At 45.0% G+C, this 26,520-nt stretch overlaps 4 protein-coding genes across 4 annotated transcripts; 1 reads left to right on the top strand and 3 right to left on the bottom strand.

Annotated features, from left to right (window-relative positions):
• Positions 1–8,837: 8,837 nt before the first annotated feature.
• C8R40DRAFT_1177155 (uncharacterized protein) lies at positions 8,838–12,246 on the bottom strand (the record flags this gene model as incomplete). Its single annotated transcript, XM_046232637.1, has 4 exons — positions 8,838–9,303; positions 9,369–9,584; positions 9,643–9,783; positions 9,842–12,246. 4 exons carry the CDS (start codon positions 12,244–12,246, stop codon positions 8,838–8,840), a joined length of 3,228 nt encoding a protein of 1,075 aa, XP_046080119.1.
• A 1,081-nt stretch (positions 12,247–13,327) lies between these two features.
• On the bottom strand, positions 13,328–14,177 carry C8R40DRAFT_1163747 (ATP synthase d subunit; the record flags this gene model as incomplete). Its single annotated transcript, XM_046230400.1, has 6 exons — positions 13,328–13,365; positions 13,419–13,500; positions 13,563–13,667; positions 13,753–13,979; positions 14,039–14,078; positions 14,148–14,177. 6 exons carry the CDS (start codon positions 14,175–14,177, stop codon positions 13,328–13,330), a joined length of 522 nt encoding a protein of 173 aa, XP_046080118.1.
• A 1,764-nt stretch (positions 14,178–15,941) lies between these two features.
• C8R40DRAFT_1177153 (Nup93/Nic96-domain-containing protein) lies at positions 15,942–19,164 on the top strand (the record flags this gene model as incomplete). The annotated part of the gene is made up of 7 exons (XM_046232636.1): positions 15,942–16,123; positions 16,173–17,529; positions 17,625–17,757; positions 17,813–17,928; positions 17,982–18,149; positions 18,209–18,944; positions 19,004–19,164. 7 exons carry the CDS (start codon positions 15,942–15,944, stop codon positions 19,162–19,164), a joined length of 2,853 nt encoding a protein of 950 aa, XP_046080117.1.
• A 235-nt stretch (positions 19,165–19,399) lies between these two features.
• Positions 19,400–20,016, bottom strand: C8R40DRAFT_1177152 (uncharacterized protein; the record flags this gene model as incomplete). Its single annotated transcript, XM_046232635.1, has 2 exons — positions 19,400–19,855; positions 19,906–20,016. The coding sequence occupies 2 exons, from the start codon at positions 20,014–20,016 to the stop codon at positions 19,400–19,402; spliced, it is 567 nt and encodes a 188-aa protein (XP_046080116.1).
• Between the last annotated feature and the right edge of the window lie 6,504 nt (positions 20,017–26,520).

The raw sequence follows: 26,520 nt of genomic DNA, 5'->3' as shown, positions 1-26,520 counted from the left end.
TTCAGGTCGGTGGCTCGTCGTAATGAGCTTGCTAGATCTAAATAGAATCGAACGAATTAAATTAAATGAATAAAGTCAAATAGAATACAAAAACTTACTATGCGTACTGCTAGTTGAAGCCTTATGGAGCGCATTGAGCGCATCCATGGCTAGCTCCACGTCCAAGGATCCCAGGCACTTCAAACTCCGTGAGGAGCAGGCTTGACACTTATATCCTGGAAGAGGAGCTGAATTGGCTTCCAAGTCCCCTCGAGCAAGCGCCGAAACGCAAGCCTGACTTGGGAGGGAAGGCTACATAAATTGAAACATGTTAGCAATTAAATTAATTAAACCGTCAGATAAAAACTCACGTCGCGAATCACCCGATTAACCCGCATCAAGTCCTGCATCGTAAAACGAGCATTTTGGGTCTCCAGAATGGAGCCCAGTTCGACGAAGTCAGGGTGGATGGCAAGCAAGGGATTTTCTCGATTTAAAGCAGCGCTATTCTATTAAGTTAATAGAGTTAGCATTCCGAATAAATTAAATTGAATGACTACGACTTGCCCTGGCATGAGCAAATTTGGGGAAAGGAGTAAAACTCCCAGTTGACTGTTCAGGGAGCCGTAATCGTCCTTGAGAGTCCGCCAGTAGTACTGGTTGAAAGGTGCTATCTGGGGAACGCTCAGGAGCGGACTTTGTGGCAGCCTTGGATACTCGTTTGGGAACAGACACCCGTTTAACTGGACGATGAGGCAATGAAGCTACAATCCAATTAAATTAATAAAATAAACGAAGAAGAATGAAGAATAAAAATTTTACCGGAAATGGAAGATGTCGTCTTTAGGCGTTTTGGAGGAGGCGCAGAGTCCTCCTCCTCATCCTCATCTTCTTGCTCGTCCTCAGACTCTACTTCATTGGAAGCAGAGTCGTCTTCAGAAACAACTACTTGTCGGGATTTGCCTTTTGCGGTAACTGGCGCGATTTTCCTCGAACGAGGAGGAAGTCGAACCCTTTTGTAAACCATGCTAGCAGGAGGGGAATTGGGAGCTTTAGGATCTTCGACTACCTTGATGGTAGTTTTGGATTTAGGCTCTTTCCTACCCATGGGAACCTTGGTAGATGAAGAGGAGGCCCGAGCAGCTGAACCTACAGATGGGAACCCGCTCAAAAGCTCATTATCTGAGTCTTTTGAACGAGTAGAACGAGGCGAAGAAACTGAAAAATAAAGCAAATAAGACAAAAGGAATAACATCAAATGGTGAAATTAAACGAATACTCACGAAACGCGGAGGCATCAGCCTTGAGACCCTCGACCTCACGATTCCTTCTAAGTGCCCTAGGAGGCACCACTGGTGCTTTAGTGGCCGGAGGAGGAGAGAGAGTTTTAGAAGTAATGGAAGGGGGAACGGTTGATGAATCTCTGACAAGAACGCCTTGGCCGCGTAGTGAGGCAAAGGGATCTAGATCCCTGGAAGGCACTAAACGCATGATTGCGCTTCCCTCGCGAAAACGCAAACAAAATGGAATAGGGATGGTAGGGAATTGTTCAAGATTGAGGACGCCCTGTGAACCCAATTAATAAAATAAGAAGGATAGGGAAAGAAATGTGCTTACCGAACCAGGTGAACGATGTTCAGGGGGAATTCCCCATTGCTGCTCCAAATCATCCCTCAAGAAGGCAGGGAGATTGTGAGACAAGTACTCAGCAGTGAGAATGACATGTTCCACAAACAAGGGACAATTCGCTCGACCCGTCCAAAAGTCGCGAAGATAAAGCTAAAAAAGGAGGAGGATTTAAATGGGATACAGAAACAAAAGAGGAAGTAAAAAACGCACCAAGAAAGGTGCCGCCTCCTCAAAGACGTTATATATTCCTTCGGATTCTGTTGGAGCCATATCTTCGAATAAAATTTGTAAGGTACGAACGGCCATTTGGGCCGAACAGAACAAGTCCAGGCCAGAGGCCACGGACAAGGGACGTGAAGTCTCGATAGGAAAGCAGAAAGGGACCAATGCGCGAGGATAAGAGAATGCTGGAAAAGTGCTGGACCCATCGTAATCCGGAGTATGTTGAGGGCTCAGGAGTGGAGGAATATAATCGCCTGCTTGAAGACGCTGAAAGACTGGGCTATCGAAAAATAATGGCAGCGTAGACTTGATTTGAGTGCTCGCTAAAAGGACTTGCGCCTCTAATAACGAGGTTGGTAAACGCGTGGTGGAAACTGCAGTGCGAGTTTGACTCGAAGTAGCAGCCATTTTTATGAATGAGATGGAGGAAAGAAATAAAGGGCAAAAACGGACTTCAACGAAAAATTTTATCGAACCCCGTGCCCCGAACCAAATAAACGTACACACTGAATCAGTGCGTACGTCAGAGCAGTTCTCCGTGAAATGGAAGCTCGTTCTGTGAATAGATGATGAAAAGATTGTGAATTAAATTTTCGAAATGTGATACGAATACCGAAAATGTATTCAATTAAAATTGAGCGCTAAACTGTTACGATTCGTAGCAGGCGTGTGAATAAATTGATAAGATGAGCGCTAGAAACCCATTTGAGGGCATCCAAATTGATTGGAGAACACGGAGAAGTAGAGATCCAAACCCAGTGAATTACATTAATAGGAGATATAGTCTTGTCGAATCAATCTAATAACAGATTGGGTTTCCTTTCCCGATACAAAACTATGAATGACTGAGGACGGTCAAATTCTTTAGTTTGGGGGGGATGACACGCCTAAATTTTGGCTAGACGTCTATGCTGTGAATTGTGACATTTTCACGTATAGATTTGTATCAAGAGGACTGTAATTGAGACCCAGATTGACAGTCAAAGTCGATACTGAATCAGTCTAATAAGTTGAAGGGACCATATACCCATACTACCACAAGTTGGTTAGTTTACCCATCCCCGATACTACCTACGGATAGCAGTCTACCTGTTTGTCAAGCAGGATTATACCAGACTCGGACTACATCCGAAGGATGACCATTCACGTATGACATACCAAGGGTATTCTTATTGGACCTTACACTGGCAGGAGTTTGGAAGAACTTACTCAAGTGACCATGAACCGAGGATTGACTCGAAATGACTTTCTAGAACTCAGGAATTATCAAATACTCCTTCTAGAACAAGATCATGCATTAATCTAAAGGACTGCGATTTAGTCTAATAGACCAATCTGTCAAGTCCATGCCTCGGGCCTCCATTCCGCCGCTCGGTATTCCGAAGATCTACCTTTTATTGTAATCTCTTCCTTATTGTTCTTTCTCGCTACACATACCCTTTCACTCTAGTCCCTCCTTATTGTCTTTTACCTTACCCTGCAGGACTACACGTATAACTCCTAGTAGTTAGTCTGGCGCTCCGCCCCGTTGCGCCGCTCCGTAGATATAAATACTGCTTGTACGCTACTGTAGTTCCTCAGTTTAATTATCAACTTAGATCTCCCTTCTCAACTTAACTCTTCTCTAAGTCTTCAGGCTCAACGCCTCGAAGTACGTTCTCCTCGACCTTAGGACTTTGACGTTCTCTGGTCCGCTCCTCGTCATCGGCGATACCGCCGCTCCGACCTGGCTGCTACTTAGCTCCTCTCTCTCTACTCTCGCTCTCCGGGGACTAACGGCGTAACGGCGGTGTTGTTAATAACTTCACTACTGTCCCATTCGTCTTCCGCACTTAGACACCCTGTGGCCTTGGCACGGTTACACGGGTTGCATGATCTTAACACAATCAAGTTGCATGGTTGAGGAAAATGACTAGAAGAACGATCGAAGTACTGCGAGGCTCCGAAGACATATCAAATGAATGTCAAAGAGTCCTGACGTAGAAAATATTGAAGAATGCAATTAAATGAATACTATGTGTAACTCCCTTGATTGAGTATAGGCACAATGGGTGTCTATTGAAAGAGAGAAGCAATTAGTTTAATCCAGATGAATCAGATTGATAGGATTAGAATCGAGGAGAGCTGATTTGCCTCCGGACGAGGTGACAAACGATCGAAGTAAGTGTTGAACAGCAATGACAGTTGAACACCATTCGAGTCATCCTCCAAAAACAATTAAATTAAATGAATATTGAAGTACCTACCTATGTTTGGAGGTATACTAGAATCTTGGAACCAATATGGACCAAATAAGGACATGTAGATTCAAATTAAATGGTATCTGATTGAGTGTAGAAGTTTCCTTGCGGTTCCGAACGTTTATTGTATTAAATTAATTGTACTATGCGACTCTATATTCTGTATGTATAAATAGCGATCCGATGTATCTGGAATACAAGTGATTTTGGGACGACGTTGCAGTGCTAATCCGTAAAAAGGAAAGACACACTCCCGCCAGACTGAAACCTCTTCGCTAGCAGCCATTCGGGCCCGGCACTTGTGAGTATAGGAACATCGTGTTCTGCTCCTTGTGACTGCGAGAAGTCTATCCAGTTGTTGGGTATTCTTCGAACTTAGGATCAATCGTTGGTCTTAAGGGCAAATCACGCTGTGTGGTTGTGCCAGCACATAGTTCTAGCCCTCCGTAGGGGTCTGTGTGTTTCGGTTTTAATTTACTTTGATTCAAACCCCCAATTCTTGATATACCCAAATCAATACAAACCAAAGTACAAATCGTGCTGAATCTACCTTGATCAAAGGAATATATCAAATCCTTAGAACGATTCAAATTGATTGATCAAAGCTTCGTACTTAGCTCTCAAAGCTTTGCGGAACCTTTGCCAACGCTACCCCTTGCTATTAAATAAATTTGATAGCAGTGAACTCGCATATTGTGTATTAGATTGGTTGGTTGGAGTGCCCATTAGATTCCTTCCTTTCTCTTTCACACAAAAACGAGGCAAGCTCGTTACCGCTAGTCCCTGGAGATTGAGAGTTGAGAAGGAAGAGAGCCAGGAGCAGCCAAGCCGGAGTGGACCAAAGGACTAGTAAGTCCTGAGGATAGAATAAAGAGTACTCCAAGGTGACGAGCCTGAAGACTAGAGAGTGACAAGAGAGGTAGACTCAAGTCAAGGATGATAAGAGGGTAATCTAAGTTGATAATTAAACTGAGAAACTACAGTATCGTACAGGCAGTATTTGTCAAGTCCATGCCTCGGTGCCCCATTCTGCCGCTCGGTATTCTGAAGATCTACGTTTATTGTAATCTCCTTCTTATTGTTCTTTCTCGCTACACATACCCTTTCATCCTAGTCCCTCCTTATTGTCTTTTACTCTACCCTGCAGATACTACTCGTATAGCTCCTAGTAGCTAGTCTAGCGCTCCGCACCGATGCGCCGATCCGTAGATATAAATACTGCCTGTACGCTACTGTAGTTCCTCAGTTTAATTATCGACTTAGATTCCCTCCTCAACTTAGTTCTCCTCTAAGTCTTCAGGCTCATCACCTTGAAGTACGTTCTACTCCAACCTTAGGACTTCTAAGTTCTTTGGTTCGCTCCTCGATGTCGGCGATACCGCCGTTCCGACTTGGCTACTACTAGCTGCTCTCTTCTCCACTATCGATCTCCGGGGACTAACGGTGTAACAGCGGTGTTGTTAATAACTTCACTACTGTCCCACTCGACCTCCCGCTCTTAGACACCTTGTGGCCTCTGGCACAGTTACACGGTGTACATGATCTTAATAGTATTTATACCTACGGATCGGTGCATCGGGGTGGAGCGCCAGTCTAACTACTAGGAGCTATACGTGTAGTACCTGCAGGGTAGAAATAAGACAATAAGAGAAAGGATAAAACAATAAGGAAGAGCCTAGGTAGAAAGGGAATGTGTAGCGAGAAAGAACAATAAGGATGAGATTACAATCAACAGTAAACCTCGGAATACCAAGCAGCAGAATGGGGCACCGAGGCATGGACTTGACACACACTCCTGCCAGACTGAAGTCTATTCACTAGCACCCATTTGGGCCCAGCACTTGTGAGTATAGGAACATTGTATTCTGCTCCTTGTGACTGCGAGAAGTTATATCCAGCTGTTGGATATTCTTCAGACTTAGGATCAGTTGTTGTTCTTAAGGGCAAATCATGCTATGTAGTAGTGCCAGTACATGGCTCCAGCCCTCTGTAAGGGTCTGTGTGTTTTTGGTGTTTAATTTGATTTGATTTAAAACCCCAATTCTTAATATATCCACATCAATAGTGCTGAATCCACCTTAGCAAGAGGAATATATTAAATCCTTAGAATAATCAGATTAATCAGTTGAAGCTGTTCCTTAGCTCTCAAAAGCTTTGCAGAACCTTTGACAATGCTACCCCTTGCTATTGAATAAATTTTATAGCAGTGAATGCGCATATTGTGTATTAGATTGGTTAGTTGGAGTGACCATTTGATTCCTTCCTTTCTCTTTCACACAAAAACAAAACAAGCTCGTTACCAGGCCTAAATGGCTGCTAGTGAAGAGGCTTCAGTCTGGTGAGAGAGTGTCTTTGCTTTTCATGGATCAGCACTGCAACATCATCCTGAAATCACTTCCATTCCCAGATACATCTGATCACTATTTATACATACAGGATTCAGAACAGTACAACACAATCAATTAATTTGATGAAATAAACATTTGGAGCCACAAGGAAACTACTCTAATAAGTTATAAAACATTCAATTTGAATCTAATCATTCTTATTTGGTCCATATTGGTTCTAAGATTCTAGTATACCTCCAAACATGGATAGGTACTTTAGTATTCATTTAATCTTAATTGTTTTTAGAGAATGACTCAAATGGTGTTCATCTGTCATGGATATTCAACACATCCTTTGATTGTTTGTCATCTCATCCAGAGGCAAATCAGCTCTCCTTAATTCTAATCCTATCAATCTGATTCATCTGGATTAATCTAATTACTTCTTGCTCTTGATAGACACCCATTGTGTGTATACTTTATCAAGTGAGTTGTTCATAGTATTTATTCCAACTATATTCTTCAATCTTTTCTGCATCATGACTCCTTGACACACATTTAATATGTCTTTGGAGCCTTGCAGTATTTTGATTCTCTTTCTAGTTATTTTCTCAACTATGCAATCTGATTGATCTATTAGACTGAATCACAGTCTTCTAGATTAATACATGATCTCATTCTAGAAGGTTTGAGAATTTTTGAGTTCTGGAAAGTCATCTTGAGTCAATCCTTGGCTCATAGTCACTTGAGTAAATTCTTCCTACTATACAAATCAGAGCAAAGAGATAGTCTGGGTTCCCAGTGATTAGTAAGCAGTCAAAGCAATCAATGTTCTTAGTAAGCACCAGGATGTCAGTGATTATGTAAGTAGTCAAAGCATGGAAAAAGCTCCATAACAGTCCCATGATATGCCCCATAGCTAGCTGAGAGGGGAGCCAAGCCTATATTAGATCTATGTAGTATTATGTAAATAGCATGTATGTAATATACAGCATATATATGGAAGTATACATACATACTTACCTATTTTGTGCTTCTTTTTTATCACATTCCAACAGACTTGAAAATGTATTGAAAATGAAATTTTCTTCATTGATATGCATAGATATGTAGATTCAATCTGCACAATATAGAGAATAAATACAGAACCTGCCTTCCACTTGCCTTCCCCCCATCCCTGTGCCCCATCCCACCCAGCCAAATAATAACAATGAGCATGCTTGAACATTTGGAAATATTGGCTAACCTTGTAAGCTGTTTTCCTCCTCTCAACCCCTTTTCAGAGTGGGTTACATGTCATTCAAGTAACTAATATGCTGCATAGATCAACCAAAATAAACAATCAGGCAACAAAATTACATTTTCTAGCAAAAAAGCCTATTTTTCAATCCTGCAAAGGATTTACCAGGGAGGAGTGTTTAAATTACAGATTTTGCAACTCATAGTTAGTATTTTTGTTCCATCCATGTTACTCACTTCTAACCCCTCCCAGGGAGAGATCTTGAAGCGGGGGATTGTGAGTCTTGTATTTGTAACTGAAATGGGAATTCAATTATTCACTTACTCAATTGACAATGTTTCTAGGAACTGAGGGGGGAGAGATGTCATTTTAGTTCCTATCCTGCCCAGAAAAGGATTACAGGAAGAAGATGATAAGGAGTTACTAGAATTTGGCCTTATTGAAAAACAGTCTGATCTTAATGTCTCTGTTACATATGTTGCCAATCATACAGATCTATGAAATCATGCTAAAAAACTAGCTTTCACCTTTTATATCTGTACTAATGACTAGCTGTGGCCCCATTTAAGTTTCTTCAATGATGACTAACACTGTGGCAGTGCACGGGCGTTAAAACACTGAGGCCAGAGGTATGACATCATTGATTTGCTGTAGAAACTCAGTAATCATAGGTAATCATTAATTGACTACCAAAGCCTAGTACCAATTTTTCTGGAAAAACTTTCAACCACGGACACCCAATCATTACTCGACGTTGCAACCTTGACGTGCGTCTTCACTTACAAACTGAACGGCAAACGCTTCGGAGGCTTTTGCTTTCTGGTGCAATTGTCCTCACAATTTAAAGGTACTTACAAGAATTATCTACCCTATCATCTGTCATTGCGGTCGTCAAAATACAAGATGCACTCACTCTGGAGTGTTGAATTTGTTTTTGCTCTGCGCCTGGGGAACAATGACAGATGACTCGCAATGACGTCTATCTTAGGATTGACTAACGCATAACCATTATATATCTGTTAAGCCAGCATGATGATTACTTGAAAAAAATGCGCAGGAAGAGCTAAGAAATAATGCTACTGAAGAGTCTATACGTGATAGTAAATATATGTGTGTAGATGAATATCCAATTCGTTTCGTATTTCATTTTTGTTTGAGGTTGGCCCTCATATGATACCAGCCATACATTCATTTCCACGTTCACCCATCTCCAGCCAACCCAACCATGACCTTCCTACTCTTCGTCTTCCTTGCTCTCAGATGCGCGCCAACCAAGCCCTCAGGAGGTGTAAACCCGAGTGCAGTCTTCAGTCCACTCTCCTTTTCACCTACACCAAGAGCTGCTGCCGCAGCGGGTGACATGGTATTCGTACCTTCGGCGGTGGCACCAGTGCCATTTCCTCCGTAGACGATGTCCACACCACCATCTGGACCTGGTTCCAGTTCATACCCACCGGATCCCGACCAGCCACCATAACCCCCAGGTGAAGGCGGAGGAACGCTGCCGTCGTTCAAGATATTTATTGCGGGGGAATCGGAAGAGTTATTGTAGACAATTGGTTGGGTTGACTCGTAGCAGACGATGCCGAGTATACGGGTGTAATGTTGAACAGCAGCGTGAAAAGCAGTTTTACGAGCACAACGGAGGCCCCAATCTTGCCATGTTCTGCGATCAGTGAAGAAAATGCAGTCAGTCAGTGTCCGATATGTTGTACAGTATAGAAAACTCACCCGTTGTGCCCAATCCCAATCGTCACTTCCAGGTATCTCTGGAAATTGATACTTTGCAACATTATCGCGGTACTCGGTACGAACCATCGATTTTGCTCTGTCTGCAGCCAATTGTTCAAGAATTTCTCGAGAGCGTCGAGTTTAGCTAGTGGGGTCCGCCAATGGAGTTGAAGAGTTACATTTTCGTACATTTGGCCGGAACGACGGACGTTGGTACTGTGATGAAGTGAGTAAGAAAGATATACCAGTAGAGTTGTGGAATCAGGGCACTCACATGAACTTTGTGAAAAGTTGACTGTTGAAATAGTACGTCTCCGTCCCGTCCACTCGTGCAAAAACCGTAGCGAACAGGCCCATCCTTTTCACCACGAGAATTTCATCATCAATGAAGCATCGATCACCGGTATCATAAGGGCTAGTTTGAAAACGAAGTGATCAGACGAAGTGAGGAAAATTCGAGAAAGATCACTGACTGTGTTACAAACAAGAACATTATAGCATCAAAAGCGCTACTCGCGCTAGCCTTGAAGACAAAACTCGCACCAATACCCAGGGTATAGACACTACTCAGAGAGTCACCAACTTGTACACCGAACACCGACAAGCTGATGAAGAATACGATAACCAGCGCAAAGAACAAGAGAATCCCGTCCAAGCTTTTGAGTGCTATTCCAACGTCTCGCATAGACCGAGCAAGGAACCGACGTTCCTTATACACTTTGAGTAGCGTAGTCTTGATTTCAGCACGAGACAGATCCCCATTATTATCTTTATCAAACACTCTGAAAGCTGCTTGGGCGGTAGTCGTATCAGGGAACGCAGGGTGAAAATCTGAGGGTAGGAGATACGTCCTGCCTTGTCCAAGGGGTCGGAATTTGAGATAAATCGCCCTCGCCAATCTCTTCGCCTCTGAACTCGACCCGACATGACCCAGGCCTATGGCGCCACCACCACCATTCCCAATTTGATCGGCATCTCCGCGAATATTTCGCGCATCGTGGAGGACGGCAGATTTCAAAACCTTGGCTGCTGCGGCGAGTGTCTCGGAAGCGCCTGCTCCGTGATTGGAGTCGAGGGAGGGGCGCGGAGAGGCGGTGTTCATGCCTGAGCCTGGGGGATAGCGATGTGGAGTGCCGCGACCGCCGTTCTCCGAAGGGGATATACCAGCGGGAGAATTTGTGTGGTTGAAAATGAATGGAGCCGCAGTGGAGGGTGTCATAGGGCGACTGGTGTCCGGTGAAGGAGAGCTCGGGGAACGTCCGTGAGGGGACGTAGCAGAAGAGAATACACCGAGTTCGTGATCACCACCTCCAGAGGGAGAGGGGAAGTTACCAGATTGTCGTTTGTTCTTGTTCTTGCCTTTGTTAGAGAACCCGAATGTGCTTCCTAAAGTAGATTTTCTGGACGATGTACCCACCACAGTCCGATCATCATAGTCATTGTCTGCATCGGCACCATAACCATCTTCTTCTGTGCCTCGATGTGAATGTAGACGAGAGGACGAAAGTCCTTTATTATGGCTCTTCCCGAAGCCGAATCCGGCTTTTTCTAGTACTGGCGTACCCCATGCCCAACCACTGGATCTGGCACCAGATTGTCTGCCAAAACGATCATGCTTGGGCCTATAATTCCGCAGCTGCTCGATAACTTTCAAAGAATACTGCACTTCATCGAGACGTTCTTTAAACGCCGTACGATGAAACGCGAACGCGATAGCGTGCGAGAGCATCTTCTGCGCGCAAATCACCAAGACGAAGAAAAAAAGAAATTCTACCACCTGATAAAGTCGCTGCGTATATCCAGCCCGGCTTTGGCTTGTGTCTACGGTGTCATACAGATTGAAGATGTGTCCAAAGATGATAACCCAGCTTGCCCAAGCACTAGCCGCGTACAAAACAGGCTTGAAAGTGTTTTTGACGGAGTTGTACAGTTCGACGCGAGATTTGAATACCTCGGAAACATGGCCCCATACAGCGGCGATTATGAAAGTGGCAAGAGTCGGGACAAGATCGACGATGACAGCGAGGTACCAGGATAAGAGAAGGTTCGCAGCAGCCCAGAAAAGCCATGCTTGAACGTTTTGCTCAACGTATTTTCGGTGAGAGGTAGGATTGTTATTGAACCAATAAAAGTGAATTAGAATACCGGGTGTGACGAGAATTCCGGCAACGAGTGTGGAGCCGAGGAGAGAGGAAAAGAGTAAAGTGACAATTCTTTTGAATCCCCACCCTGTTTTTTTGGGTTTAACACCCATCTGCTGCTCAAACTTGGCTTCTTCGTCAACCAGATCATCTTCACCGCTCCAGTCATAATCACTATCGTCTTCTTCGTCGTCCGTTCCAGCGAGCGACATCGCATCTGCCGGACTATTTGTTCCAGAACGGTTGAAATCCCTTGAAGGCATTTCGTCCAGTCGAAGGTGACCTTTGTTCGCGGCTGGTGAAATGGCGTCACCGGAAACAACGGGGACCGGTTCTATGTCGGGATAATGGACCTTAGGTTTCGTGTCACTGAGTTCTCCCTCCCATTTAGTGTCTCCAGTAGCGCGACGGTCACCATCTAGGTGAAGTTCGTCTGACATATTTGCCTGCGATCTATACGCTGGACTAGGAGGATAACTGGAATATGGATGGTTGGGGTGCAGCAACAAGTCTTGACCGTGCAAACTGGATGTGCTAGCTTCTGGCCTGTATGGTGGTGACGCAACGTCGTGATCGTGATCGTCAAGAGAGAGCGTTGAGGGGAAAGTACGGGGATTGTGAGAATTAGGCGCCAAGTAGGGCTGATTATGAGAATCGTTGGAGGTAGTTTCTGGCCTTTTGCCCGCAGCAGTCAACGACGTAGGAGAAGAGTTTGAATCCAAAATACTCCCAGCCATATTTCTGGTGATTTCCGCTGACCCTGTGATACTGCTCTTGCCTCAATGACTTCCCAATCCAGTTTGTCGTTGTTCCGGGATCTATCCGGCTTCCTGTTATCAAGTCCAAGTCCTATATACATAGCGGTCGCCCCAATGCAATCAATCAACAGTCAATCAAACGTCGGAGAATTGGAGCCCTCAGCTCAGAAGCGAACCATGGTATTAATTTTACTTACCGAAGCGTCGAAGACTCCACAATGAAGTGACGAGGGAGTTCTTAATTTAAAAAACTCTGTTGTAACTCTGCTGTGGCTATTCTCTTGACTCTGAGGTGATATGGTATTGCAATTAGCCAACTTCAACCTAAGTAGCAGCAGTTAGTCGGTGTGAGGAGAGGGATGCCAACGACTAAAAAATTGCACTTGGAAACGCCGCCAAGAATTCCGGTGCGAGCCACTTTAGGAGGTCATTGAAGGTGTGCCTGTGACATCATTTCTCCACTCCCACGTAGCACATAATTGGACAAAAAGCAGAACAAAACAAATGACTCGGCCCGGTCTCGAACCGGGGACCTCCTGTGCCTTTCATGATGTGAGACAGACGTGATAAACCACCGAGTCTATGCCAAATGTTCGACCCATGCTATTCAACTTGGGATTGACTCAAGGCGCTCAACTGAAGAAGATATAATCATGTTGAGCTGTTGCACTGCAGCGTTCCTAGTACCTTAGTGTAGCATATGCCCTAAGATAATCGACAGTTTATTTGCATTGCGCCGCTACAGCACCAACTTTTCTTTGATATCCCGAGCTCTGCGATTGGAACATATAATCAAATTGAAATCGAAACAGGTAGCATGCAGATATAGTCGCGGAACCTCAACTCAAAGACCCCGAACCCTGGAACGGGCGTCCCCGACACATTTTTGACATTGTATTATGGACGTCGAGAAAGGGACACACTCAGGAAGTGTAGTCTCCTGAGAGCCTCTCGTTAAAATTGAAACCGTCGAACACGCGCGCGGTGTCGTCAAAGCATGTATACAGATGTTCGAAAGCAATGTGTTTCTCATGTAAGAATATCTAGGTGAGTATAACAATTACATGAGATTGAGATCGCCGAACTTCTCCTTGTAGCCTATATATCTATTAAGAATACTGTGACTGCGTGAAAGTGAAAAAAGCACTCACCGGGAACACTCCATTTGCCTTTCTTCATCATCGTCTCGACCGTCTCGATTATACGTGGGTGGGCTTCGCCGATGTCCAGAACCTGAAATAGAGAACAGCACAATTAATTCCTAATTCCTCCTTCATTTCGAGCATCGTACTCACCGTAAGATCCTGGAAGGGACGGGCCTCCTCAATATTCGCCAGAGTTGCCTGCAAATCCCTAAGCTCCACGTCAATCTTTTCCTCTGTTTCCTTCGCTGTAGAGACCTATAATGCGACAGCAAAAACATTTCGACTTGAGCCACGGGCCAAAAATCCCACAGTGCAGTGCAGTAGAAAATTGAGCACGTACGGCTTTGGCCTCGAAAGCCTCAATCGCCTTGATGTGTTCGCTAACGTCGTAGGTAACGGGCTTGAAGTCCTTTAGCAGTTTCTCGGCCTCGTCCACGATAGCCTTGTTCTTCAATACAGAGCGATAGTGGGAGAAGTCGACAGTGGTTGGTTGATTTGAATAGGTAGCTTGTGCGCGCTGAGCTTCACCGTGGCGCTTACGGAAAGCCTGGAGGGCGGCAATGGTCTCTGTTCGTGTTACGCTGGTCGGTGTTTGCACAACCAGATTTTAAAATTCTGGAACGCACCCTTTCCTAGACCAAGAGAAGTGTAAATGCGGGTGAAGTCCTAAAAACGTTGATTCCAGTGTGAATATCCCCCCGCGTCTTGCCAGGTCTCGAAAATTCGAATACTCACAACCACCGCTGCGGCTGTTTTGGATGCCATGTCCTGAATGAGAGTGGTCTATTAGTTGAGTTTCATTTGGAGAAAGTAGCACCCAGTACACACTTAGGGAAAGAAAAATGAAATCGAAACGAGGATGTAGAAGAGGATGCAGATATTGATGGTTCGGTGGATGCCGGCTGTTCCGTGACCTCCCGCGAATACCATTTTTGGAAGGTCAAAGCATTACTTGCCTCTACATACTCCTATGTTGCGAAGAATGTTGCGGAGTCAGTTTTTGATGCTGGAATAAACTCCAGTTGAAGAGGTAACGATTTTAACACGCAAGGATGTTCGAACGGTCTTTTCAATGATCACGGGCTGCATATCATCCTCTTCCAGAGACTCCAGTAACTCATATATCATTTCATCCGCATTCGTATCTGCGAACAGCAATACAACAGAGCGCAAACACGCAGTTCCACTTCCGGAATGCAACGACTGTTCATTATCCAGACCATAACCACTAGTACAAGCAGCAGAGAACCATCTATCGACAAAACTCCGACCCACGAATTCCTCGGCCGCGATCGAGTTTGGTTTTGAGAGAAAGGCTTTGCAGCCTTTTACAAGCACCGCGGAGAAATGTACGGTGCTAGTACTGTGATGTAAGGCATGTAGACTTTGGATGAGCTGGGGCCTCTGGTCAAATTCGGAGTTGGCAATCGTGAGGTGAAGTAGAGTAGGTGCTGAAGAAGATCAATGAGATCGGAATCCAAGAGAGGTATGAACTTGGAGAGTCTTGTTGTCAGACGGCAGGATGAACGGGATATAAAACCATTCGATCCGATTCCTGCAGACCATCCCATGCTATAGCCTTCTTCACCTTCAATAAACAGAGAGGTTGAGAAGGACGGTCGATGGATGTAAAGATCACATTTTCCAGCATTTCTAAATTGGGATCAGTCAGTACTAGTCGGAGGGGAGCCTGTTGAGAGGAGTTCAGAAACGATCCAGAATGAGGAAGCGAGGAGACGTGGAGGATCCGCCAATATCTTGACCTGTATGGAGGCCCATACCGAATAGTGGGATTTAGCAGCGCGAGCACCACTTATTATTAACGCAAGCATTTTCAACAAGTCATTAGAAGCTCAACTCGGTCTTCCCGCATTGGTTTCATTGGCAAGTTTTCGTGTAAGCGAACGTTGAAGCAAGTGCAAACGATTCTTGTAATCTGGAGAAAGATCATGCGGAATCGGTATCAGGTCCTATTAGTATCAGGAGTCCTTGTGGGGACTTCCGCCACGGTCTCAGCGATTTCCGTTCCGGACTGAATCGCAGAGCCATATTCTGAGCGCAGCCGTCTATGTACCTCTGCAAGGTCAATATTTACTCATAGACGAAATTTCGTTGGCATAGCTCTGGTGAAGGACATACCAAGACGTGTCAAAATGTGCGCATGAAGCCAATAGTGCTAGTGATTGGTTGGAGTCTTGAACACGGGCGCTTACACAAAATTGAAAGTTCTTCCCAGTGCCGGTACACCAGCTGTTAGTTACAACCTGCAAAATCCTCTGAATACGTAGAACTGATTGTTGTCTCTCTCTGGTAGATCCTGCTCACGGTCCTGTCCACAGATTTCCAGAGTTGCTCCTCGAGTGTCGCCATCCGCAAACGCTACTACTGGAAGCGATTAAATCAGTGGTGAGGATCAGACTTTACAATAACACGCATCGTTCTCATTTTTTCGCGGACATGATAGTTATAAACTGATAACTCAATCATCCGTGCTCGCCTAAGCGCGTCTCAACCCCGCTCTTTTGCAGAATGAATAACCTGGCATCGACCGACCTTTCCTCTATCCTTTCCGCCTCCAAAGACTTGACAAAACACCTTTTGAACTCTAAACCACCCGATTTGCCGTCAGTGAATCTTTCTCTTGAACAAATCGAAGCTCAGTCGCGGAGGTTGGTGTCAAAACACAATGCAGCTGGAGATGTGGATAAAGCGTAAGTCGCTGTACTATTCACCCTGTCCTTCTCTAATTTAGCCAAAAAGAAACTATCTTCTTGCGCAGGCATCAGTAAACGGTTCAGCTCTAAGCCAGTCCATCGCTCATCTCAATGCATCGACCACTTTTTCTTCTTCTTCTTTGCAACCTTTACAAGACACTGATGTTTCCTCCTTTCTCCGACACGCTCATGAGCAAAATCTTATTAGTACGATCGAACATGGCAGAAAGGAAACCCAGGAGAGCTTCTACCGTATGTTGGAAGACCGAACAGCGAGAGACTGGGAGGTAAAGAAGAAGAGGTTATTCGAGCAGCTGGGAGCCTCTGTACCTGTAGCAGCGTCTACGTCTTTGGCGGCCTCAACTATGGGAATGTCGAGTTCAACGATGAAGAAACAGGCGTCATCATCCGCTCCACTCTCACTCCAAATGCACACCAAAATGCTTGCCTACGACCGCACAATCGTTGCTCTCAACTCTGCACGACTTGGAGGGACATCATTCCCTATCGTCCATGCTTTGATCGACGCGGCAAACAGCAACAATCAAATAGTTTTCATGTTCACTGTTCTCGCTAATATCACCCAAGAGCCACCATCACTACCACCGTTGGAACATGCCTCTGCTCACATACTTAACTCCCCCGTTTTTGAGCGGAAGTACGCGAAGGCATATCTCACTTCTCAGACCCCGGCGATTTCACTAAGAAAACAAATCGCGTCTGGGGCACGTCAAGCGCTCGAAGAACAATATCTTTCCATCATCCAGCGAACTGTCCACTCCCATCCATCTGAAGCCCAGCTAGGAGGGGATCCCTCGACCGCTAACCTGGTTCGGGCCTTCTGTGCCGTGAGGTTTTACCGACAAGGAGAATGGTTATCAGGATTAGAGTTGGTGAAAGGCACACCAGTCTGGGCGCAAGTTTTCTTCCTCGTCCGAGTTGGAGAGGTCTCAGAGGCATTCCAAGTGCTAATGCGCGTCAAAGACGCCGTCGATGCACGCGAACCAGGATTTATCGACGCTTTCCGTATCTGGGCTGACTCGACTGAGCGCTCCCTCCCTCGATCCATACGGGATCAGCTTGCTGGGGTATATAATGCGCACATGTTACAGGCTCAGACAACGGATCCGTTCAAACTCGCTCTGTATAAACTCGTTGCGCGGCTCGATGCTGCGCGGCGGAGTATACCCAATGTCACCACCACAACTGAAGACTGGTTGTGGATGCAGTTCGCTATGGTCGACGAAAGCTCTAGCGATGAAAATGATGAAAGTTCATTGGCTTCTTTAACCAAAGTTTTGCTGGCTTATGGAGAGAGGCACTTCGAGCCTGCTACAGGAACCGGAGGGCAAAAGTCGGGGCTTTGGGCCAGTGTGTTGTTGATGTGTGGACAATTCGAAAGAGTGAGTTCTTAGTTTTCCGCTCATTTATTATTCATATATCCGTTTGTTCTTCTTGAATTCTCACAAACGCAGCGCATCACTAAAATTTTTCGCAGGCCGTCGCATCTCTTTGGGATCATGATTCGGGAGGAAGCTTACAAGTCGAAGCCGTACACCTTGCCGTAGCGCTTGCATATCACGGACTGCTGAGAGTTTCGAGTAAAGCAGAAGGGAGTGATGTTGATATATGTGGGCTCTCCTTTTCCTTCTCCCTCGAAGTAATACAAATGCTGTGTGAACTTAGTGACCCTTTCCCCTTCTACCACCGGAGCCCAACATATACCCTCTCTGGCACTGCATACTCTTATATGGCGGTATATCCGACAGTTCGTCAAGATGGATGCAAAAGAAGGATTACAGGTATGCCTCCTCTCATTTAAGGATTGGGACAATAATTTGATCATCTGCTCCAGTATGTCTACATCCTTCCGCTCTCCGCCGATCAGCCTTCGCCTCCTGGCGTTGGTCGCGAACAACTAGAGGCGGCATGGGAACTTGTAAGGAGGATCATCGTGATGGCAAACGGAGGACCGATGTGGGAAGAACTTGTTGGTGGCGTAAGGGGAGATGGAACGCGGTTCGTGAGTGGATTTTTCGTCCTATTTCTTTTGAACTGCGGTAAATCATGAAAATAATCTAGCCTGGTGTGATCCCCACTCACTTGCCTCTTCTCCGTCTCTCACTATCCTCCTCTTCCAACACCTACCCATCTCCGCAAGCGCTATCTTCATCGTCTTCTTTCGGACCTCCTACTCTCCAGACTTCCGACTACAAATCACAAATTCTCCTTCCCACCGCGTCTTCTCTACTCTCAAATGATCGTCTTACCGAAGCAATCAAGCTGTACGACCTAGCAGGCGAATATGACACTGTTGTCGGCTGTCTCGCCCAAGCGCTTGGTAACTTGGTCACATCTGGAAGCACGACCTCGGGCCTAGGAGCAGGAGGAATGACTTGGTCCGCGACTGGAGACCAACAGGACCGGACGAAGGAACTGGAAAAAACTGCTCGCGAAATCCTCACTGTGTACGAACGCTTGGGTCGAGGCACCGGGCTTGGTGTCTCTGGGCCCAGTGGATCCAACACAGGCGGAAAAGATCGTGATGCGTGCGTAAAATTGCTGAAAATCCTAGAAGCAAGTGAGAGGGGACGGGATGGGCACGTCGAACGAGCTCTGGAGATTATTGAATCCACCGCCCTAGTCCCCCTAGATGTTGCCACCACAAGCGGTAAAGAGAGTGAGGTTGACGTAATGAAGGTAACAAAGAAAGCGGAAGAATTCACCCAGCAGCACGAAGCATTGCAGAGGTGTTTACCAGTGTATCTTGTTCTGTGTATGGATGCCCTGTCCGGTGTTGCTTCCAAAATAAAATCCGGTCTGTGTCCACCTTTTGGTATTCCTACTTACATTAACATGTTACATTTGTTTGTTCAGGTGGAGGAGTTCATGCTGGGGAAGCACAAAGACATGCGACGCTTGCAATCCTGCGAAAGAAAAGTCGTGCATTAATGGTGTATGCGGGACTACTCAAATACCGAATGAGCCCGGAGGTGTATGGTTATTTAGCAAGAGGGGATGTGGAAATTGCTTTATAACTGAATCTACAAATGTAAAACTATAGTACTGGTCTCCCTTTGTCCATTCTATCTTGCCTAGAAAACCCAATCTCCATCCTCCATGCTGGACAGAGGTCATGGAGTGTGGACTCTGGTGTATTGACATGTAAAGGAATCACAGCACAAGTCCATGAAATTCAGAAGATATGGATGTGTGCATTTATAATATTAGCATGATGATGAATCCTGAGCGACAGGTGGAACAAGGTCAAACCTATACAGGATCGAAAGATAGCCAGATATACACGTCGTGATGAACAAACCACCTCGGAGGTCCTTGTAATCTGACCATCTCCTTCAATTTATCGATCCCTTCCTTTGATAACTCTTCCATTCGTCGCTCAAAATTCGAGTTGCTCGCCAAAGAAAGTACAAGATGATTAACATCGGATTCATGAGGGCCAATACGGCATCTTTGAATGGAAAGGCCGGGTAATTTGCAGGCCTCTGCAATGGGGCCGATCACAAAAAAAGTTGTTACTCCAGGAATCGGCGCAAGATTGTTGTCACGATGAACAGCCTCAGGGAAGGACTTTATTGCCAGTTCGCAAAGTTCGTTTTTGTCTATTATCCAACCGAAGTGGAGAAGGATTCCGCTGTCAATGCGTAAGAGGTGTGACGGAAGTGCATCAGCAGCAACTGGAAAGTGCTTGAGGAAAGGTATACAGGCCTAAGAACTCAAATGAGTACGGGTTCTGATAGCGGTACTGCAGCTGTCACCTGCAATCTGTCGATTAACAGATTTCTTCGTTCTGAGTCCCATGTTTGGAACTGCTCTCTTCGATGAGGCCTGAGGTATTGGAGAATATTTTCTTGACTGAGCGTTGACATTAGAATCAAATTGATGGTTGATGTTGAGATGGGACCTGAGGCGACGCAAGATTTATACATAGCGAGTTTGTGATCATGTGAATTTGAAAGTATGAAATCATCAATTGTTTACATGATGATATTCATCTGTATAAGTTATTCGAGTGAGCTTATATGTATACCTAGATATTCATATACAGTTGACTCCCTCTTAACCCATACCCCTCCGTGGAGGTCCAGACCTATGGGTTATGGGAGAGTATGGGTTTATGGGGTGGTCACACCAAGTGACATATGTGACAATCTGCCTAATTGGGAGCTGTAACACCTCATACATGGGTTATCATGGGTTATGTTAGCTCAAAATTAGTGTAAATCGACCATTTTATTGGTTTTGTATTAATTTTGTGCCAATTGTCTACTTACTGATCCCATTTTGGGAGTATCAAATGCAATGATAGCAATCAAGGTATGGGTTATGGGTGAAAATATAGCGGAGAATACCCCCAAAAAGGTATGGATTATGGGGTATGGGAGAGTTATGGGTTATGCATGGCATTTCCCTGCAAACGAGGTCGGTAACCCAGAAAATGTATGGAGTATAAGGGAGTATGGGTTTATAGGGGTATGGGTTAAGAGGGAGTCGACTGTAATAGTTAGTATCAGTATATAAGAAGGTTTTGCCTGGGGGCGAAGTCCCACGTGGGTGGGCAACACACTGCTAAGCGGAGACTTCTGAGCCCGGAGTGTCTGAGCTGTGGTAGCTTACCCGTCAGACACTGAAATAAAGAAAGGGAGGGAGGGTGGGATTACGACGAAAGATGGGATTGTGGGGTGTATTGCAATGAGTGTCGTGAGTGAGAACGGACGAGCACCTAATAACACTCATCGCCACTCCTTATCTTATCTCGGAATAAGTTATTCAAGTGAGCTTATATGTATACCTAGATATTCATATAATAGTTAGTATCAGTATATAAGAAGGTTTTGCCTAGGGGCGAAGTCCCGCGCTCCCACCCGTTAACGAGCTTGCCTCGTTTTTGTGTGAAAAAGAAAGGAAGGAATCTAATGGGCACTCCAACCAACCAATCTAATACACAATATGCGAGTTCACTGCTATCAAATTTATTTAATAGCAAGGGGTAGTGTTGGCAAAGGTTCCGCAAAGCTTTGAGAGCTAAGTAAGAAGCTTTAATCAATCAATTTGAATCGTTCTAAGGATTCAATATATTCCTTTGATCAAGGTAGATTCAGCACGATTTGTGCTTTGATTGTATTGATATGGGTATATCAAGAATTGGGGGTTTGAATCAAAGTAAATTGAAACCGAAACACACAGACCCCTACGGAGGGCTAGAACTATGTGCTGGCACAACCACACAGCGTGATTTGCCCTTAAGACCAACAACTGATCCTAAGTTCGAAGAATACCCAACAACTGGATATACTTCTTGCAGTCACAAGGAGCAGAACACAATGTTCCTATACTCACAAGTGCCGGGCCCGAATGGCTGCTAGCGAAGAGGTTTCAGTCTGGCGGGAGTGTGTCTTTCCTTTTTACAGATTAGCACTGCAACGTCATCCCAAAATCACTTGTATTCCAGATACATTGGATCGCTATTTATACATACAGAATATAGAGTCGCACAGTACAATTAATTTAATACAATAAACGTTCGGAACCGCAAGGAAACTTCTACACTCGGTCTGATACCATTTAATTTGAATCTACATGTCCTTATTTGGTCCATAATGGTTCCAAGATTCAAGTATACCTCCAAACATAGGTAGGTACTTCGTTATTCATTTAATTTAATTGTTTTGGAGAATGACTCGAATGGTGTTCAACTGTCATTGCTGTTCAACACTTACTTCGATCATTTGTCACCTCGTCCGGAGGCAAATCAGCTCTCCTCGATTCTAATCCTATCAATCTGTTTCATCTGGATTAAACTAATTGCTTCTCTCTTTCAACAGACACCCAATGTGCCTATACTCTATCAAGGGAGTTACGCATAGCATTCATTTAATTGCATTCTTCAATATTTTCTATGTCAGGACTCTTTGACATTCATTTGATATGTCTTCGGAGCCTCGCAGTACTTTGATCGTTCTTCTAGTCATTTTCCTCAACCATGCAACTTGATTGGTCTATTAGACTAAATCGCAGTCTTTTAGATTAATGCATGATCTCGTTCTAGAAGGAGTATTTGATAATTCCTGAGTTCTAGAAAGTCATTTCGAGTCAATCCTCGGCTCATGGTCACTTGAGTAAGTTCTTCCAAACTCTTGCCAGTGTAAGGTCCAATAAGAATACCCTTGGTATGTCATACGTGAATGGTCATCCTTTGGATGTAGTCCGAGTCTGGTATAATCCTGCTTGACAAACAGGTAGACTGCTATCCGAAGGTAGTATCGGGGATGGGTAAACTAACCAACTTGTGGTAGTATGGGTATATGGTCCCTTCAACTTATTAGACTGATTCAGTATCGACTTTGACTGTCAATCTGGGTCTCAATTACAGTCCTCTCGATACAAATCTATGTGTGAAAATGTCACAATTCACAGCATAGACGTCTAGCCAAAATTTAGGCATGTCACCATGAATGAGGAGAGTGCGAGTCACCCAGACAGAGCCCGAGGCTCCTTCCCAGCACACTCCGAATAACTATTGGAGTTGTACCCCGAATAGAGCTGAGGACTCTGATTATTAACAGCCAAAATTATATGTATTTTCTGTGTGCAAAAGGAAGTATGAGAGTTTAAGTATCGTCCGAAACGTTGGTAATATCTAAACCAGCCATACAAGCAGTGATAAGTTCATTACTAACTTTATTCTTCTTTCTATATTGCTCTATGTTGTCCGAAATAGCATCAATTTGAGTCTGTGAATAAGCCTTTGCCAAATGTGTTGGGATGATGTGTTCCATATGTCTCCAATATAGAAGAAAGGCCAGTGAGGTCCAACCTCTGATCATTGCAACCACCTCTGGCGAAACACCCGCGAGAAGGAGTTCGACTGCTCCTCCGATTCTGAAACTATAGCCCAGAACATGACGCATTGCCGCTCGTTCCCAGACGCCGTAACAAAAAGTAAGGAATGTATGTTTAAGCATATGTTGAGGAATTCCTTTGTCATCGATATAAGCAAAGAGGGAGAAATCATCGGGTACTTTGTCGTTGACCTGCAAGTGCTTTGCAAAAGCATCATATGCACATACAACATCTCCGCGACGTGTTACAACCACGTTCGTACCATCTTTGCGAGTAGACTTTGACCAAGGCAGCTGAATATGGACTGAAGGATTGCCCCCATGGTCATTCCAATTAACGTTCTTCATATTTTGTGACACGTGAAACTTGGGATCGAAAGCGTTGCGCGAAGGGATAGTGAGCTCCCCGAGTCGACGGCATCCCCAGAAAGTAACCAAAGCCAGGGCCTATATAGCACAATGGAATGTGTTTGAAGTATCTATGGTGCGAAATAAATGGGCGAGTGTAATAGGATGTCGTATGGGCTGTTTGTGGGCTGTTCCTTCCTTCTTCGCTGCCTTCCGAGCCATCCTTATTTCTGGTGAATCACTCGGCCATTGAGCACCTGAATACTCGAACCATGCACGTAAACCCGAGAGCCAATTCTTGATACAACTGCCTGAGACCTTGCCCATATGATGGCCGACGAAACCTGCAATAAGCATGGGATGGGCGGGCATACGATCCTCTTCTGGGATTTCCCTAGAATCGCAATATTGAATGAAACGTAAAGGGCCCGCCACGTACGAAGCTAAAGTGTTTGGTGCCAGGGACTTTTGCACAGCGTTATGTGCATCTTCGATAACTGATAGTGGGAGGGATTCAGATAAACGTTGTCGGTTTTTGTTAAGATCATGTACACCGTGTAACCGTGCCAAGGCCACAAGGTGTCTAAGTGCGGAAGACGAGTGGGACAGTAGTGAAGTTATTAACAACACCACCGTTACGCCGTTAGTCCCCGGAGATTGAGAGTAGAGAAGGGAGGAACTGAGTAGCAGCCAAGTCGGAGCGGCGGTATCGCCGGTGACGAGGAGCGAACCAGAGAATGTCTAAGTTCTAAGGTTATCGTAGAGAGTACTTCAAGGCGGAGAGCCTGAAGACTTAGAGGAGCACAGAGTTAAGGAGGGAATCTAAGTCGATAATTAAAGTGAGGAACTACAGTAGCGTACAGGCAGTATTTATATCTACGGAACGGCGCAGCGGAGCGGAGCGCCAGACTAACTACTAGGAGCTATACGAGTAGTACCTGCAGGGTAAAGTAAAAGACAATAAGGAGGGACTAGAACGAAAGGGTATGTGTAGCGAGAAAGAACAATAAGAGTGAGATTACAATAAAGAGCAGATCTTCGGAATACCGAGCGGCGGAATGGAGGCCCGCGGCATGGACTTGACAGTTTTCAACTGCCCAGGGAGACGTCCAAGTGTGTAGTCGTTTGGTAGCCATAGAATGTTTTCGTAAGTCGGAAGGCCTGTATTCGCGTCCGGGAGAGGGTGACGTGGGGTCGGTGTAGGATTCGGGTTGTTCTTCGGAGCTGTTGGATATGTAGAAGGGATATACGGAGTAAGGAATGTTGGGATAATAGGTGCCGTAGATTTGGGATTAGTATGGATATGTGGTAATATTGGAGCAGCGGGCACTCGTGGAAGCACCTTGCTCGTGCTAGAATCGGCTAGCGCAAATTCTGGTGGCAGCCTAATAAATTTGACAGATTGTTCATCAGAATATTCGTAATGAGATAATATATGAGCATTCAATACCTAAACATAAATAAGAATATCATCCAGCTCCTGCGGGAGCGTAAAAGCAAGTGGGAGTTTCGTATCCCTTGATCCTAATATTCCGCGAGATATAGGGTCGGCAGGATTCTCCGCTGAGATGACATATTCAATCTTAGGTTGAATGTAAAGGGGTCCAATAACACCGCAAATACGTCGTATAGATGTGTTGATCCAGAAGTTTGGGCTACGAGCCTTGTTGAGTGCTCCAATAGCACCTTTGTTGTCTGAATGAATGAGAATGAGAACGTCATGATATCCCATTGCTTCGAGATAGTATATGGCTAATTCGATAGCGATGGTTTCTAACCAACAGATATCTCTTCCCGGAAGTTTCCAATCTGAAGTTAGCTGAAATGCCGCCCAAGTGTCCCCTATAATGACGCCGATACCCCAGTCCGTGGATGCATCAACGTATATATTCAAGTCTAGCAGATCTCCTAATGGTCGTAGCTCGCGGTAGTAGAAAGGATTTTTGAGGCGTTCTCACCACCATTTGATCTCTGTAAAGACTGCTGGTGTTGGGAAACATCCAGCGGAAGCTTCGCGCTCGCCACGGTATGTAGCCATGAAGTTTGATATGGGAGGGAGATGTGAACGACCATCGGGATGTAAGAAAGCGAGATGACATAGGGTGCCGTGTAGGGATTCTAGTTCGGGTAATGGGGTTTTGTGGCCAGTGAACTTTTCGATGAAAATTACGAGGCAATGTAGGTATTTGATTCGTTTCGGTTCTGGTAAACTGACCCGTCGGTTGTCGATGTCCCAACAAAATCCTATAAACGTGACAATAGAGACAAATAGTTTGTCGCCTTTGAGGGGGTGCCATGGAACGCCGAGCGGTCGAATTATATCAAGCATTTGTTCGCGGTCATAGGGGTATGTACCGTCTTTAAGAGGCGCCAAAAACACCGCGAAATCATCTTCTATTTTCTGCACCGGATGTACCCCTCTGGCTTTCCAGATATCCCGTACCGCTGCGGAGACCTGTTACTAGCTGATGAAAGTCCAAAACAGTGGATGTTCTCGAACCAGAAATTGCCGTGATTGTCGCGTACCACCAGATAAGGTTTGTGGTGTGGGAGTACTGGAATTGTCCTATGAAACTTTTTGATATCAAGGGTGAGGCCCTTGGTACCACGCGGTGCCGAAGCAATCTGTGGATATAAGTATAAGTTGAATATTCTGGAAGTGATAACTCGAATATAATAATGCGGCATAATGCCCGGAATAATAATTTTTTGAGCATAAAAATCATAAGGCCTGGGATAATATGAATAGGCATAACACCCGTAGGGCCGTAATAACAGGGCATAATAATATAAGCTGGTCCCTCGGATTGAAGCCAAGTAGACCGTGGGGTAATCAGTGTAAATTAGAATAGAAAAGACTCACCGTATCTGCTATTTCCGGTGCTGAACTAAAAGTTGTCGGAAATAATGTCTTTTCGACAGAAGAGTTTACTAATGGAATTGTATTCCTAGATGAATTGCGACCGTCTTTGGATAGATTATGGCAAACATGGAATTTTGGGGGAATACTGGGTCCTTGTTCTGATTTGGAAACAATGAAGGGGGAAACCCGGAAATGTCCTCTGCAAATAAAATAAATCTCGTCATGTGTGAAAGGTCCGTCCATACGACCTGCGGCGACTTCTTCAGCAATATACTGGTCGACTACCTGAGGGTATTGCGAAACGCTCGGGTGATTGGGTG

This window comes from Lentinula edodes, assembly GCF_021015755.1.
Source record: "Lentinula edodes strain Le(Bin) 0899 ss11 chromosome Unknown C8R40scaffold_60, whole genome shotgun sequence".
Lineage (NCBI taxonomy): Eukaryota > Fungi > Basidiomycota > Agaricomycetes > Agaricales > Omphalotaceae > Lentinula > Lentinula edodes.
Note: the sequence above shows the minus strand (reverse complement) of the source record. Positions and strands in the feature narration are given on the sequence as shown.